The following is a 15,613-nucleotide window of genomic DNA, read 5'->3' as shown; positions in this document are numbered from 1 at the left end:
TGTAGTGAGCGCTAAACTCATCTTCACTTCCTTACCAATCCTTTGAGTTTTTGTGACAGAATCTTATCTCGGCCAGTTTCTATTGGAATACTGACCCTTTCTTTCTTTATTTCTTTCTTTATATCTTCAGGTGAAAACCTTTTTGGACAGTCAACAGAATAACATGTAAGCCCAAGAATGCTCCGAAGGGAAATCAGCCCACAGCAGTGGTTCTTAGCCTTTTTCAAATCAGCAGTCAGTTCTCGTACCCCTGAATTGCTGAAATAAAAAAAAAAATAAAATCTAAAAGCTAAATTTGATATGATGTGTATTAATAACAAAATCACATTTTTTTTATTTCATTCACAAAGCCTACAATTTTTTTTTTTGCATGCCAAAAATCCAGAGTACTTAATAATAAAAATGAAATTACACTATCTTGCTTGTACTGTATTATCATTATTATTATTATTATTATTATTATTTTTTATCATTATTATTTATTTTATTTTATTTTATTTTTTGCAGAAAAAATAATATGCGTATATAAAAATATATTTTGCTTTAATTATTCGTAGGCCTCCTCGCACCCCTTAGGAACCGGCTTCGCACCCGAGCACCCCTGGATAAGAACCATCGGCCTACACAGAGAGAGAGAGAGAGAGAGAGAGAAGTTATGGGAAGAGGTGATAAGTAAATATTTTTCTTTCTTTAAATCTACAGCTGAGAATCCTTCTCTCTGGGTTTATCGATGGAACACTTCTGAGCTATCTGTCCATCTCGGATGTATCCAAATAGACTCACAGACCTACAAATTACTTCGTGGACGTCACAAACACGAGGGTCAGCCCTTTTGAAATAAATTCTTCATAACATTCACTTCCAAATCGTGGAATTCTCTTCCTTCCTCTGTATTTTCTGAATCAAGAAACCTCCCTAGGGGATATCATGTTTTCAGATAACAACACGTTTTAAAAGATTTCACGAGACATGGAAATAGTGAATTTATTGCGGCGAATGTGTTCGGAATTTTTGGTAACGGACTTACGATGATAAATCATACTAGGAAAAATGAGAGAATACAATTATATCAAAAGATAACGTAAACCGACATCAGAATTTCTTACATGATTATTATGAAAAGGGAGGGAGCAAAACACAACGCGAAGAAAATCCGAATGATAAAAATAGTTTGAAAGAGAAAATGGAAACGACATATAATAAACTCTACGGAATTTCAACGCATTGTTTGACACAGCGACTCGGATCGTCCCTCGCTTCGAACCGTTTTTATCATCATAGCCATCAACGCCGTCTGCCGCAAAAGACCTCCAGGAAATTCCTCCACTCATGTACTTCCTGCGTTTTATCTTCCACACATCTCCACTCGTCTCCAGCCTCCCTTCTGTTAGTGCTCATCTATGTAGGTCTAGGTCTCTTTAACTGTTCAGGTTTCCATAGGAGCCCCGGCTCCTATATCATATATACAGTATATATATATATATATATATATATATATATATATATATATATATATATATATATATATATATATATATAAAACTTTATCACTTACACAAATGTTCTGTGCAATTACTAACAGGACCTCATTAAAACTGGATGGTATCTAGCGGAGATATTTATTCAAGATACCCTCCAGTTTTAATGAGGTCCTATTAGTAAATAAATATATATATATATATATATATATATATATATATATATATATATATATATATATATATTTGTGTGTGTTTATATATATATATATATATATATATATATATATATATATATATATATATATATATATATATATGTTCTGTTCTGTAAAACAAATTATATCTACTATACAACCAAAGGACTGGATAAACGTGAACCCATTTTTGAAACAGAGCCAAGTATTTTTGTATATTATGTTAAGCAAACCTATTTTATCATGAATATAAAAATATAACAGTACATTATCTCGACGTTTAAAAGATATTAGTAATTATTTTCGAGTACGTCAGATGAAAAGAAATTATTTAGTTGTGAAACGTGAAGAGTAATTATAAGTAATTACTTCATTAGTACTTTACAAGACAACCGCGAGATAACATTGAACAGTTATCCGGGATAAGAAATAGAATGAGTTAATTTTAGGGTTGTAGATTAAATTGTAGGTCTTGTTACGGAGTATTTCACAAGAGGCATAATTTGTGAATCACAAATTTTAATCAAAGAACTACTTTCTGTTCGGGACTGGTACGAAAAAGCAGTTTTTTCAAGGCTTCACTCTTTAATATAGGTTACAGTCCATCACACATAATATTTCTTTATTCCTGAGGAGCTCACCTGAAGAGAAAAAGAAGTGTAGACTCATTCAAAGCCTAAACAAAAGGATAGTCTCTGCAAATAAATCCATTAACTTCTACAGAAATTGCTTAATTTATTCATACTTTCAATTTACTGCCAGTAGTCAGGGATTCTGGGGTTTACTTTCGCAGACAATATTCCCTTTAGCAAGAGTGAAAACTGCTAGGAAAGGTCTCGGTTTGCATGATACTGTGAGAGAGCTGAGGAACAAAGGCCACTAATGCCGTATTTCGCGCTGGATTTCCCACTAGGAAATTCCAGGAAGTCCAACAGACGGCAATTTCACTGGCATCAGACGTTTTGTATGAGCTTCCAAATCCGAGAACCTGGTTAGACGGCATCTTGGGATACGTCTCATTGGGTGGGTGGGTACCGTTCTCAGCTAGCACTCTGTTAGCCCCGCGTTCGAATCTCCGACCGGCCAATGAAGAATTAGAGGAATTTATTTCTTGTGACAGAAATTCATTTCTCGGTATAATGTGCGGATTCCACAATAAGCTGCAGGTCCCGTTGATAGGTAACCAATTGGTTCTTAGCCACGTAAAATAAATCTAATCCTTCGGGCCAGCCCTAGGAGAGCTGTTAATCAGCTCAGTGGTCTGGTTAAACTAAGGTATACTTGGAACAAGTCTGAATATGGATACCAGCTATCTGGGAAAATATTAAACTAAAATGACTACAATCAGTATGTGCACACTCAAAGAACAAGTAAAAAAAGCGCCGAAGTTTCTTCGGCGCATCGAATTTTCTGTACAGAGTTTAATGCTGTATAAGCCGCAGCTCATGAAACTTTCAGCCACGGCCTGGTGGTGGCATGTCCTATAGCATGGCCAAACGCACGTTCATGGCTAACTTTAACCTTAAATATAATAAAAACTATTGAGACTAGAGGGCTGCAATTTGGTACGTTTGATGATTGGAAGGTGGATGATCAACATACCAATTTGCAACCCTCTAGCCTCGATAGTTTTTAAGATCTGAGGGAGGACAGAAAAAGTGCGGACGGACAGGCACAGCCATCTCAAAATTTTTTCTTTACAGAAAACTAAAAATTGTGGGACATACGGTACCGGTAAATAGATAGTAATCCTAAGAAGTTGTTAATCTTCTTAATGTCATGAAGTCTTCCCGAGTCTGAAATTATTATTGATGAGAATACAATATATAGCTGAAGATGAAAGTGGTGATGGAATAGAGAGGCCTTCAAGGTAGAGGTGAAGGATGCTCTGTGTGTGTACATGTTGCGTGTGTTCTCGTGTATGTATGTGTGGTTGTGTGTATTTATGTTTCGAAGAAATGCTATTGAGCCCACTGTGTATGTATACGAAGTGTCTGATGCTGTGGAAGCTTTCTACACAAGAGAATCAACCTTGATCCGCTTGTTAAAGGATTAACGGAGTAATGACTGTTGTATTGCTTTATTGTTAGAACCATCTCTGTCGAGGGAAACTGGTACTGTGGAATTATGTATGCACATAATATATATACATATATATATATATATATATATATATATATATATATATATATATATATATATATATATATATATATATATAAGTGTGTATGTGTGTGCGCGTTTGTGTGTGCATAATATAGACATACTGGTCGCTGGTATAGTGTTTAGTTTCTTGGTATGCCACTCAGATGTCATGAGTTCGCGGCTCCCCTGGGAGATGAAAAATCACTGGCTCTGCATCGTGATCAGTTACTGCCGCGGTGTGGGGTCTGTGGTGGTGGGTTGAAACCAACATATTCTTTGGAAGCTTGAATTTCAATTCAGTGGCCCCGTGGGCTTGTTCCATATGGATAGGTTTCATCTACTAAAATATATATATATATATATATATATATATATATATATATATATATATATATATATATATATATATATATATAATATAAATACACACACACACACACACACATATATATATATATATATATATATATATATATATATATATATATATATATATATATATATATATATATATTCACAACACTAGTTTCCCTCTACAAGGATAACACTACCAATGAAACAAAACAAGTCACTATATCCTTTAACTCTTGTGCAAAGAGCTTCCACAATATCAGACACTTCATATACATGCACAATGGGTTCAGCAGCATTTCTTCGAAACTGGCACACACTCGCACACACACACACACACACTCTGTATCCTTCACCTCTACCTTTGAGGCACTTCTATTCCAACACCTCTTCCATCTTCTGCTACTCTATTCCATTCACTTTACCAGGTATGCAAAGTTATCTTATGTCCCCCAGAGTTCTCAGTTACATGTTTCCTTTCCCATTATACAAAGTAAAAACTTATTAACCTCACCAATTTCTTTGCAACGGTTCCCTCAGACAAGCATACTTCGCGTACCCTCGACAGTCACTCAAGTTAGTCTCAAAACCACAGCATCTCACTTGTAAGCACATCAGGCCCTGCAACTTCGTTCTTTATTCTTGCAACTCCTCTCCTCATCTTCGACAATTACTTTCAAAATAATTTCCAAATTTTACAGGAACTCTTTTCTTTCTTGCCTCTCTTCTATCGTCTATCTGGCAATCCCTCAAAATGTCACAAGTTTCTGTTCTCAGCAGACAGCAACTTTTCATTTGTTTTCTAGGATTCTCCCCTAATTTTCTTTTCCAATTTGCCCTTCACTGCTTAGCTTATCCTCTCGTAAACTTCTATATAATCTCTTCTGTCCTAAGGCTTTACGTCAGGCAACTTCCATTTTGCATGCATGAAAACTCTCATTTCAATATCTGCACCATATCCGAAGAATCCCTTGCTGTTTGTTAACACTATCCTTAACACTTCACAAAATTCTTCCACTCTGTTATTATTGTCCTTGACTTACTTTCATCTGTCTACTTCCTGTGCACTAATTTTACTATTATATTAACAAACTGTTCCATTCTGAACCCTTTCTCTTAATTACCTGACTTAAATTTTTACTTTTATTTCAGTCGGATTATAATCAAATATAATTCTAACCACTCCCCTTCCCCCCCTCATCATTACTTCTATCAACAGTCATCACTCATTCATCTGCTTTGGACCATTTACTTTTCCACATATTCTGGACAGCCTTCAAGACACTTCAAAAACATTTCCACATAAGTCTCCATTCTCATTCACTCCAAGCATTCCAAAAATCTATACTGTCCCGTCTCTTTCGATCACCTACTATTGCGTTCAGATCACCAAGGACAACCACCCTCTCTCTTTCTACAAATCAGACAAGCACAGATTCAGACTCTGCTTTATATTACTGGGTCATAGACACCCACTATCTTGACGTTTTCTCCCGACATTTTAAATTTTATACACACAATCCTTTGACTGACAGTTTTTCATGTTCCCATATCTTACGGTTACAAGTAGATCAACTTCATCCCTTCCCCTACATTTCCCAACTACCCCAAACACAACCCTATTTGTCTTTCCATATCCTGGACACCAAGGCCTTTCACTCTGGCTTTTTATAATCAAGTACATCTACTGTATATAGATCTTTTTCTTTTCTGTGCCATGACCAAGCCCATTCCAAGTCCTAAGACTTGACATCTTGCTTATTCTCAATTTCTCAGTAGATTGTGGAGCTTCTTCCAAAGGACGCGTATCCAAGTCTTCTCGAGGTATTATATGTTACATGGAAACACTTGTTTTAGTTTTGGTTTGATGTAGGTAACCTGGCATCAGTACCGGTAAGTAGGCAGATATTAGTTAAGATGAGGAGTCCACCATCAGAATTAATTTCCTTATATCTAGTCGTGCGAAAAAATCCACTCAAGTTTCGCCCCCTTTTTTTTTTGGCAAAATTCTTATTCCTAACTTACAATTTTTTTTATAAGCGTAAACCTTCTTTTGTAAAGATGCAAATCTCATGTCTCATGGCAAATAAAACTCAAATTGACATCTAATAAAACATGGGAACACTTAATATAAGATGGAATGGTGTTTATTTATTTATTTACGTTTGTCGAGGATTCACCCTGAATCTTTCCCTGGCCACAATTTTGTGTCGAAATTAGGAGAATAATAATAATAATAATAATAATAATAATAATAATAATAATAATAATAGCCACATAACTCCACAAAAACACATTACATATATATGGTTAGTAACATCACTATCAACAAAGACCGTTTGACGTAAGATTTTCCCTATTTTACGGAGTAACACGCGAGATGAGCTCTCTCCCTCCACTCTTCTCTGCTTTTGCGCTTTCTGACAGAACTCCCACCTGGGATAAGCATTCATTTATGACTTTTCGTTATGATAAGCTGATCATTCCATCTGATCTTCGACCTGTCATCAACGCTTCCGAGTAATAATTTGAAGTAAGTATACCTTAGTTTAACCGGACCACTGAGCTGATCAACAGCTCTCCTAGGGCTGGCCCGAAGGATTAGATTTATTTTACGTGGCTAAGAACCAACTGGTTACCTAGAAACGGGATCTACAGCTTATTGTGGAATCCGAACCATATTATAGCGAGAAATGAATTTCTATCACCAGAAATAAATTCCTCTTATTATTCATTGGCCGCTCGGAGATTCGAACTCGCGGCCAGCAGAGTGCTAGCTGAGAACGGAACCCATTTTCCCAACGAGGAACTATTATTTGAAAATAATTACCTTACATATACCGCAAAGGCAATAACATATTACAATCCCCTGAAAAAAAAATCTTGAAAGTACATATGGTTAGCCGCTCCCTGTGACCGCAGGGGAGAAAGCTTATAGATCAGAGCACACGGTATCTTACGAGTATACGTGACGCAAGCATGAGCCATATATTTCGCCGGAAATGGAGGAAAATGATCGTGTGGGTCGGTATACCGCGCTATTTTGGCGGTCAATTGTGACCACGAGAACTCTAGATGATGGGACATTTCGAGGCTAGGAAGTAATTATAATATTACTATTATTTCATAACGAAGCCGTTTTTCTTTTGGGGTGGTTTCATGGAAAACGAGACAAGATCACTGCAACGTTCATTCTTTAACTGCTGAGTCGAGGACTCACCTCCTGTGCAGAAAACTTACTCAGCATTAGTCGCTTCGTGTAACGCCATAGTTGGTTCATCAGCAGTGTATCGAAGAATCCTCTCTCTCACAACCCGCCCTACCATCTACACAACTCCGTTTACCTCTATCTAGCACTTACTCTTTCATTAGTATCTAAGGTGTAATCAATGTAAGTAACCGACAGATTAGGAAATCATAGGGAATTTCCTTCATACACCCACCGTTATCAGCAAAAAGGATTTCAATATCAGTAGTGTTAGGTTTTTCGTGAAATGCTCAGTTTGCAGTATTGAGGAGGGGACATGAAAACAAATACCAAAATTACAGCAAGAGAGAGAGAGAGAGAGAGAGAGAGAGAGAGAGAGAGAGAGAGAGAGAACTAAGGGACATTTTAGGGTACGACTTGACCCACAGGAAATCCAGGTAAATAATAATGAGAAAGAGGGAAAGCAAGAACGAAAAACAAAAGAGCCATGACTTGGACTAAGCGTGGAAACATACGCTAGCCACCAGTTTCAAAGAAGAAGAACGAGCGGATGATGATAAAAACAAAACAGCACGGGTACGTATGACGCGCCTTGTATGATTACAGCATATTTAAGCGGAGTTGTATATCTGGTATCAGGCTCCGAGTCTTGCAAAGGCACGCCTGCCGCCCAGTGACGCCATCCACCTAGCGGCTAACGCCACTGGTCGACCAAGTTCACTTGTTCAGTCATTGCGGTGAAGTGCAGGTGTTAAGGTGTCCTCTCTCACTCTCCGCGTTTCCCTTCCTTTAGTGGAACCACTTTGGTGGTAAATACAAGTGATGCGTTTGACCGATATTTAAGGATATCAGATGCTGAAGGCGGGACACCTTTTACTCCTGTATTAATGTAAGTTCATGAACTTTTGCATTTTTTTCTCAACTGTCGCATGGCAAGTCCTCTGCTTGATAAGCAACCCAAGCAAGGGAATAAAAAGTTGCTTGAGGTTCTCTCCGGTGACAACTTCCAAAAGCTGATTAATGTTCAGTGCAATTATTATTATTATTATTATTATTATTATTATTATTATTATTATTATTACTACTACCGGTTGATCACTTTTGATGTTGAATACCTAATTGCATTTTCGTTCTATCTGAATTGTTGTCGGCAAAACCACCTAGTGTGTGCGCGCGCACTTCCGCGGGTATGCGTGCGAGCGCTTGTGTATGTTTTTTGCGTTTACATGATAGTGATAACATTCTAATTAGACAAAAAGGCCCGTCCAAGCAAGTAATGTTTAGAATATTATAGAGCTATTTATTCATAACTGCTATATTAATTTAAGTCATAATAAATTTTAATTACAACCTTTGAAGTCAAGAAATGGTTACTGTCTGTTATTCACAAGGTTACTGTAATACATGTCAAAGTTATGGATTAAGCAACGCTAGTTATATTCATATTTTGTTTTGCTTTGCTTTACCCCTCTCTTTGACAGAGGATACAATTTGCCACACTCTATCTCCATATAAAAAATAAAATAATTAACAGAGAAATTATTACTTTAGTTCTGACAAAATGTCTGTGATAACTACTTCGGGGAATGTTAGAATTCCGCGTTATTTCAGAGTGAGTCGGTTTGACTTCATCAGTAATTCGGTCACGTTGTAATGGAAACACCTGTGCTCTACCCCCCTCTCTCTCTCTCTCTCTCTCTCTCTCTTATGTCAGCAACATAATAGCAATGCAAGCAATATAAAAATCTCTCTTTCTCTCGTATAAAATTTTAGAGTCCGATAACAGCATCTTCTTTTCCATACATTATTGTTTTCATTGGACAAAAAAGGTTTACACGCACACACACATACACACACACACACACACACACACACACACACACACATATATATATATATATATATATATATATATATATATATATATATATATATATATATATAACTGAATCACGGAAGTATGGAACGTGATGAATATATATATAAAAAAATATAAAATCCACGAAGGCAAGGAAACACTGGAGTGCTGCAGAGGCCTTTTGACTGTCTGCTAAGTAAAGGACGACAGACAGTCGAAAGGCCTCACAGCACTCCAGTGTTTCCTTTCTTCTTCGTGGATTTTATCTTTATATGTATATAATATATAAATATATATGAAAGTTTTCTAAACTTATAATTTGATTTTGGAATATGTTTAACAAACAGCACAACTGTCAAGATCTTAGGGTGTTTCCACACTACAGTAAAATATGTCATAAAAACTTGGCAGCAACTAATCTCTTACACATCACATATAGGTTGAAAGAAAGTCAGTGGAGAACGAAGCTTTTGCCGTCACTGGATAATCGTATGAAACGCTTGTTATAACTATCGATAAGCCATTAACTTCTGGTCTACCTGGTTGTGATGTCTGTGCGATAAGTTACCGACGTGTGGTTATGAGATATTTAACTGTAGTGAGGACGCCTCTTAAGCTGTTTTCTGAAAGAGAAAAACATTCTTGTTTTGCCTATGAAATGAGAATGACATTGATCATTCTTCAAAAAAAAAAAAAAAAAAAAAAAAAAAAAAATATATATATATATATATATATATATATATATATATATATATATATATATATATATATATATATATATACTAAAAAATCAGCTGGCTCTTATGAAAAACTATTCTCTGATGGAGGGGAAGAAGCCTCAAAATTTGATAAAGTCTTTCATTCAAGGAAAACTGTTTTATGAATTAAAAGGCATAAAGATCTCTCTTTTTTTTTCTACAGAACAGAAAAAGGGCACCTCAGGTAGAAACTGCTATTATCGACAAATCTTTGCTTCGGCTCCGTGTCTTGCCTTAATTTTCTTGTGCTTTTTGCTGATGCTTGTGATTGTTTCATTGTTGATTTTTTTGTTACATTTTTTTTTTAGATCGTCGGACAAAACCTCTGACATTTGTCATCGTTCTTCAGTACAAAACTTGTTATTTAATGCTATTTAGTATTAAAGTGTGGTATTTCATTTCTTGAAAAAGACTTTCCTTGACGGAAAAGGAACAAAGTTAATATACGAAAAATTTTTAAAGGAAAAATGGCTCCTTATTGTCTTTTTTCCAAGAAAAATAATTTTTTTTCCTTTTTAAAGCGTCGTAAAGATTAACGAACAGAAAATTTCTTCAATTCTTGAGAAGATCTACAGTTCTTGACTATATTTTTCTGAAGGCGGACCAAAATACACCCACTATTAGTGCATCATTTCTCGTTACAGAACAGGACCATAAAAAGTATTTTAAAACAAGTTCATTGAAGAGGAGTCTTTTGTCTAATTTTTTGACAAATAGATTCTCAAAGAGCGAAAGATGTGAAATGAATTTCTGCCAGAGAACTTAAAAAAAAGTAAATTTCAACTCTTGGGAAAAAGAACAGGAAAACAATTAAAAAAAATTGTGCTTTTCCCGAGAAATCATTTGCTTTAATTTTTGTTCACACGTCCGCATTTGCCACAAAAATGATCGTCTCTTTCATCTGACAAGTATTTTTCCCTCCGTTACGAAATTCAGTGATTAATTTCCCACGTCCTGTTTAACAACGATTAGTGACCAGGTTCACAGTTTGTAATTACCTTACTTACACACACACACACACACTCTCTCTCTCTCTCTCAACGGACCAGCAACAGTTAGTCCTCGGATGATTGTTGTTTGGGAATGATACCGGATTACCCACACAGAATGACAATGATAACGCATGAGGTAATTAATGACACATAACGTGCACTGATTTATTAATTACAGGCGAGTGTCTTGACGAAAGAAGTCAGCTCAAGTGCATAATGTGACGTCAGCTTGATCATTGCTATAAATCCGTCAAGATCTTTTTATTGATCTAATCCTGCACATGACTAAAAACTATTAGTGCTTTTCATTCATTGTATATAAAAATGTGAGGTTATTATATTTAATGGCTTAACACCAACTGAACTCACTTATGCAACGCTAATTTATTCTGAAAATCATTCGTGCAAATTTGGAAAACTTGGGCCCCAGCAGCACCTGAAGGTACATTTATGAATATTGTAGCAATAAAAAGCTAGAATTTAATTCATAACACCGGTAGAAGCAAGGTCATGGAGAAACTATATATTAATATTCGTGATTCAAAATTTAGGAACACACTCAGGATATATGATTTGTTTAGTAAAAATACAATTTTTTTTTATTTTGTAAATATTCTATTTCGATGGTCATTGCATCAGTAGGGCCAGTTTATCATACTAACCTAACTTGACCCAATCCCAAACCCAACTTAGCTCAGCTTAACCTAACCTAACTTAACCTTAACTTCTAGCCCAGGGAAACATATTACCGGTAAAGTGAATCAACCACCTCACCGAGTATTTTGAACAGAATATATAAATGAAATATTGATCGTATACGTCATGCATATGTGTAAATGCTAAAATACAAATTATATTAAATATATATATCCACACACACATATGTAAATATAATTATAAATAAAAAAAAAAAAAAAAAAAATATATATATATATATATATATATATATATATATATATATATATATATATATATATATATATATATATTTCATATACCGTACCTGCTTTGCGCTGTCGTTCGATAGCACTGCTTTCAACATTGACCTGCAAAAAAAAAAAAAAAAATCGAACGGTATTTGAGTATGTGTTTTGGATCACGACCAGTGTAACATACCCTATACACCCTACACCGAACGGCCTTTACCTGGCACATGAACAGGTGCCATACATTCCGGGCACAGTGGGGCAGGTAAGCTCCTAAAACCACGACTAAAACAGCTGGGTCATGCACGTGGACTTTCACGTTGTTGCAAGTTATATTTGTAGTATCTTTGTTTCTTTCTTCTCTGGGTGTTGACCTTGAATCACCCTCACAGCTTCGGACACAGCCTACAACTAACACGAAGATATTCGTTGTGAAAGGCAAGGTTTAAAGACCTCTGTAAAAGGTGTATACGGCTTGCAACACGAAAATTACCGCTCGTCCGAGGTGTAATTAGAAATATGCCTCTGTTAATTGCGCTAACACTAAGCGCTGTGTAGGCAGAAGCTTACGTTAAGGCAGCAGTAGACCGAATGTTAGTTGCTAATGCTGTGTACAGTAAATATTAAGTTGCTAATGCTGTGTACAGTAAATATTATAAACGTCAAATGAATATTTTGCTCTAGGATTACAAATGACACGAAACCCTCTGCTCTGAGGTGTTCAATTCGAGTCAAAGTAATATTGCACAGGCACGCTTTCTGGTATCTTTGACGATTCCGTCAGGTACCAAATATTTTTGTATGTCGGCGCACAATTGAAGTCTTGGCATGTTTACTGCGGCGGTGTTAAACCGAGGGCGATCAGCCTGACCTTAGGTGAGCCGTTTCAGAGGCAAATCCCGTCTACTACTACTGCTTTGCTTCCTTTATTGGTTACTATAAGCGAAGTTTGGCGTATATGGCTAATAAGAAGTGTCAGAAAAGGTAAGCGTGGGACGCTGCCTTTATTCTGTTTTAAACGTTGCCTTGACTTGTCTCAGCGTTAATAACATTAAAAAATTCAACTCCAACTTGAGAATTTCGTTAATAAACTCATATATATTCAGCACTGATGGTGATTTAGATTCCCAAAAATCGTTGACCTTTGCACGAAATTTAAATCGCCCACAAACGGAATAAGTTGTTTACGGTAAATTCGACTAGAAACACGATTATTACGGTCATATTTCTTTCGTTGCTCCAAGGAATCTTTCCTCTCTCTCTCTCTCTCTCTCTCTCTCTCTCTCTCTCTCTCTCTCTCTCTTCCATTACAGAAACAAACGAGACTTGCAGGGTCTTGTATCCCATCAAAATGCACCAGCATTGATCACAAGTTTCCATCTGCGAAAACAAGACGCGATATTTCGAGGTTTGTCGTTAATACACCATACGTCTTTTCTCTTTAAAGAGAGTGATAGACATCCCGTTCTCTACCCCGGCAGCGACCCTCCACAGTCGACTAACCAAACTTCCTGGTACAAAGTTCGTCGCTTAGGTCAACAAAGGCACGAGGGGGTTCAGGAAACCGTCAAAAAGCGTCCCGAATCTTTCTAGAATCGAACAAATCAAACACGGGACCTTTCGCAAGTGAGGCAAGCGTCCTAACCACTGGACTTTGAGGAAACAAACGCATACTCACACACACACATATATGTATATACAGTATTTATAAAACATCGTTAATGAGGATAACCAATTTTTTCAATTTTACCTTTATCAATTTTGGGTTTCATAATCTTACATTACCAAGTCTTCCGGTGCACTGTACCATCCTTCCGCTTACCTTATTACCGGGTAACCAGTACTGAGAGCAATACTGGAATAACGAATAATCGTGTTTCGTTTGACACCACCCTCACGAATACGTGACTGGTTTAACGTCGATATCCAACCATGCTTACGAATCATTTCATACAGTGAACAAAGGAGCAGCATTACCAAAACTAAATGCAAATCAACTGACTTCAGTTGCTATTGTCGGAATGAATCGGCCTTGTGACAGCCCGGGATCCTCTTCCATTGAACAGCTTGAAACGACAGCAGTCATCAGCGACAGTAGTCGTTGCGACGCCAGTTTGCATCAGTCAATCAATGACTGTAATTTTCTACTTCCCCCTCGAAGCACGGCCTTGGAGTTTCAGCATGTCATTGTCATACGTGATTGCCCCTCGATGTTTCAAGGTTTTGGGAAAGAGACGCCAGCGTGAAACTTCAGCGCGAAACTTTTCAGAAACAGCTGTAATATTCAAAAATTGATTTCATAACAATAATGTTCTATAACTAGAATTACTATAATTCTAGTTATAAAACATTATTGTTTTGAACTAAATTTTTGAACATTACATCTGTTTCTGAAAAGAGTTGCACGCAACAGTTGTAATATTCAAAAATTTATTTCATAACAATAATGTTTTATAACTAGAATTACTATAATTCTAGTTATAAAACATTATTGTTATGAAATCACAATTTCTGAGAGTAAATTGTATTTTTCCTAACTGTACAAACCTGAGGTCCTTTACATTAGGAATTACTCTCTTCCAGCCTACGCTGAAAGTAATTCCTCATGTAAAGGACCGACGGTTTGTGTATCGTGTCGGAACAAATAAATTTTTTATTATTACAGCTGTTTCTGAAAAGAGTTTCACGCTGAAGTTTCACGCTGGTGTTTCTTTCCCAAAACCTTGAAACATCGAAGTGCAATCACGTATGACAATGACATGCTGAAACTTCAAGGCCGTGCTTCGAGGGGGAAGTAAAAAATTAGTCATTGATTGACTGATGCAAACTGGCGTCGCAACGACTACTGTCGCTGATGACTGCTGTCGTTTCAAGCTGTCCAATGGAAGAGGATCCCGAGCTGTCACAAGGCCGACTTCATTCCGACAATAGCAACTGAAGTCAGTTGATTTGCATTTAGTTTTGGTAATGCTGCTCCTTTGTTCACTATGTAATGACAGCCTCTAACTTGATCCAAAGCTTCTGTGCTTTCGTGCTTGTGAGGTATAAGCCAAGGAAGATAAGGACTGAATCAACGTCTGCAGATAAGAACTGTACACACAGTTAAACAGACAGAAATAGAAATTCTACAATATTAGGTCTAAAAGCGGGGTTTAACAAGAACTAAAATGAAAGCGTCGGTCTAACTACCAAGGACAAATAAGCCTCTTAAGAATGATAGCTTGTTCGTAATTCAGGGGAAAGCGGACGAATAAGAGAATCCCAAAGCTACTCGCCGAAATGTGTAATCTAAGGACTGTGACTTGCATTGGATAACGCGGGAAGAGATAACCTGACAGGTGTTACGAGGTCGCCTGAAAGATGGACGGACTGTTTAAGCTCGACGAAACACTGGTCAAAATAACACCTACGGCGAAGCCAGAGGTCACTGACCCGAACAATTACTTTTTCCTTTACCCATATCGAGGCGGGACTCAAAAGCCGAATCTGCAAACGGAGAGAATAAAGCTTTCATAACCCCTTGCACTCTGATACATCTGATACATTTTTATCTATTTATCTATTTGTTAATTTATTTTTCTTATTTAATAAGTGGTATCTCTTCTTTCTGTATTTCCCTCTACTTCTTCTTACTTCTTCGTAATGAACACAATATTCTTTGGAAGCTTGAATTTCAAGTCAATGGCCCCCGCGGGCTTTC

At 36.7% G+C, this 15,613-nt stretch overlaps 3 protein-coding genes across 4 annotated transcripts in view; 1 reads left to right on the top strand and 2 right to left on the bottom strand.

Annotated features, from left to right (window-relative positions):
- Window positions 1–15,613, bottom strand: part of stas (Transmembrane protein stas) — a 157,752-nt gene that overhangs the window by 83,324 nt on the left and 58,815 nt on the right. The window lies entirely within an intron of this gene.
- The window catches only part of LOC136831686 (uncharacterized), a 61,566-nt gene that overhangs the window by 99 nt on the left and 45,854 nt on the right, over window positions 1–15,613 (bottom strand). The window contains exons 7-10 of the mRNA XM_067092316.1: window positions 12,134–12,324; window positions 11,991–12,033; window positions 11,357–11,423; window positions 36–258 (exon numbers count right to left, since the gene is read on the bottom strand). Of these exons, the coding sequence (XP_066948417.1) occupies window positions 36–258; window positions 11,357–11,423; window positions 11,991–12,033; window positions 12,134–12,324 (524 nt within the window). The remainder of the gene's footprint in view (window positions 1–35; window positions 259–11,356; window positions 11,424–11,990; window positions 12,034–12,133; window positions 12,325–15,613) is intronic.
- The window catches only part of LOC136831276 (bestrophin-4-like), a 92,129-nt gene continuing 84,539 nt past the window's right edge, over window positions 8,024–15,613 (top strand). Inside the window, exon 1 of the mRNA XM_067091379.1 lies at window positions 8,024–8,268. The gene's annotated coding sequence lies outside the window, so the exon portion shown is untranslated. The remainder of the gene's footprint in view (window positions 8,269–15,613) is intronic.

The sequence above is a fragment of the Macrobrachium rosenbergii genome, chromosome 48 (assembly GCF_040412425.1).
Source record: "Macrobrachium rosenbergii isolate ZJJX-2024 chromosome 48, ASM4041242v1, whole genome shotgun sequence".
Taxonomy (NCBI): domain Eukaryota; kingdom Metazoa; phylum Arthropoda; class Malacostraca; order Decapoda; family Palaemonidae; genus Macrobrachium; species Macrobrachium rosenbergii.
This window is presented reverse-complemented; position numbering and strand designations above follow the sequence as displayed.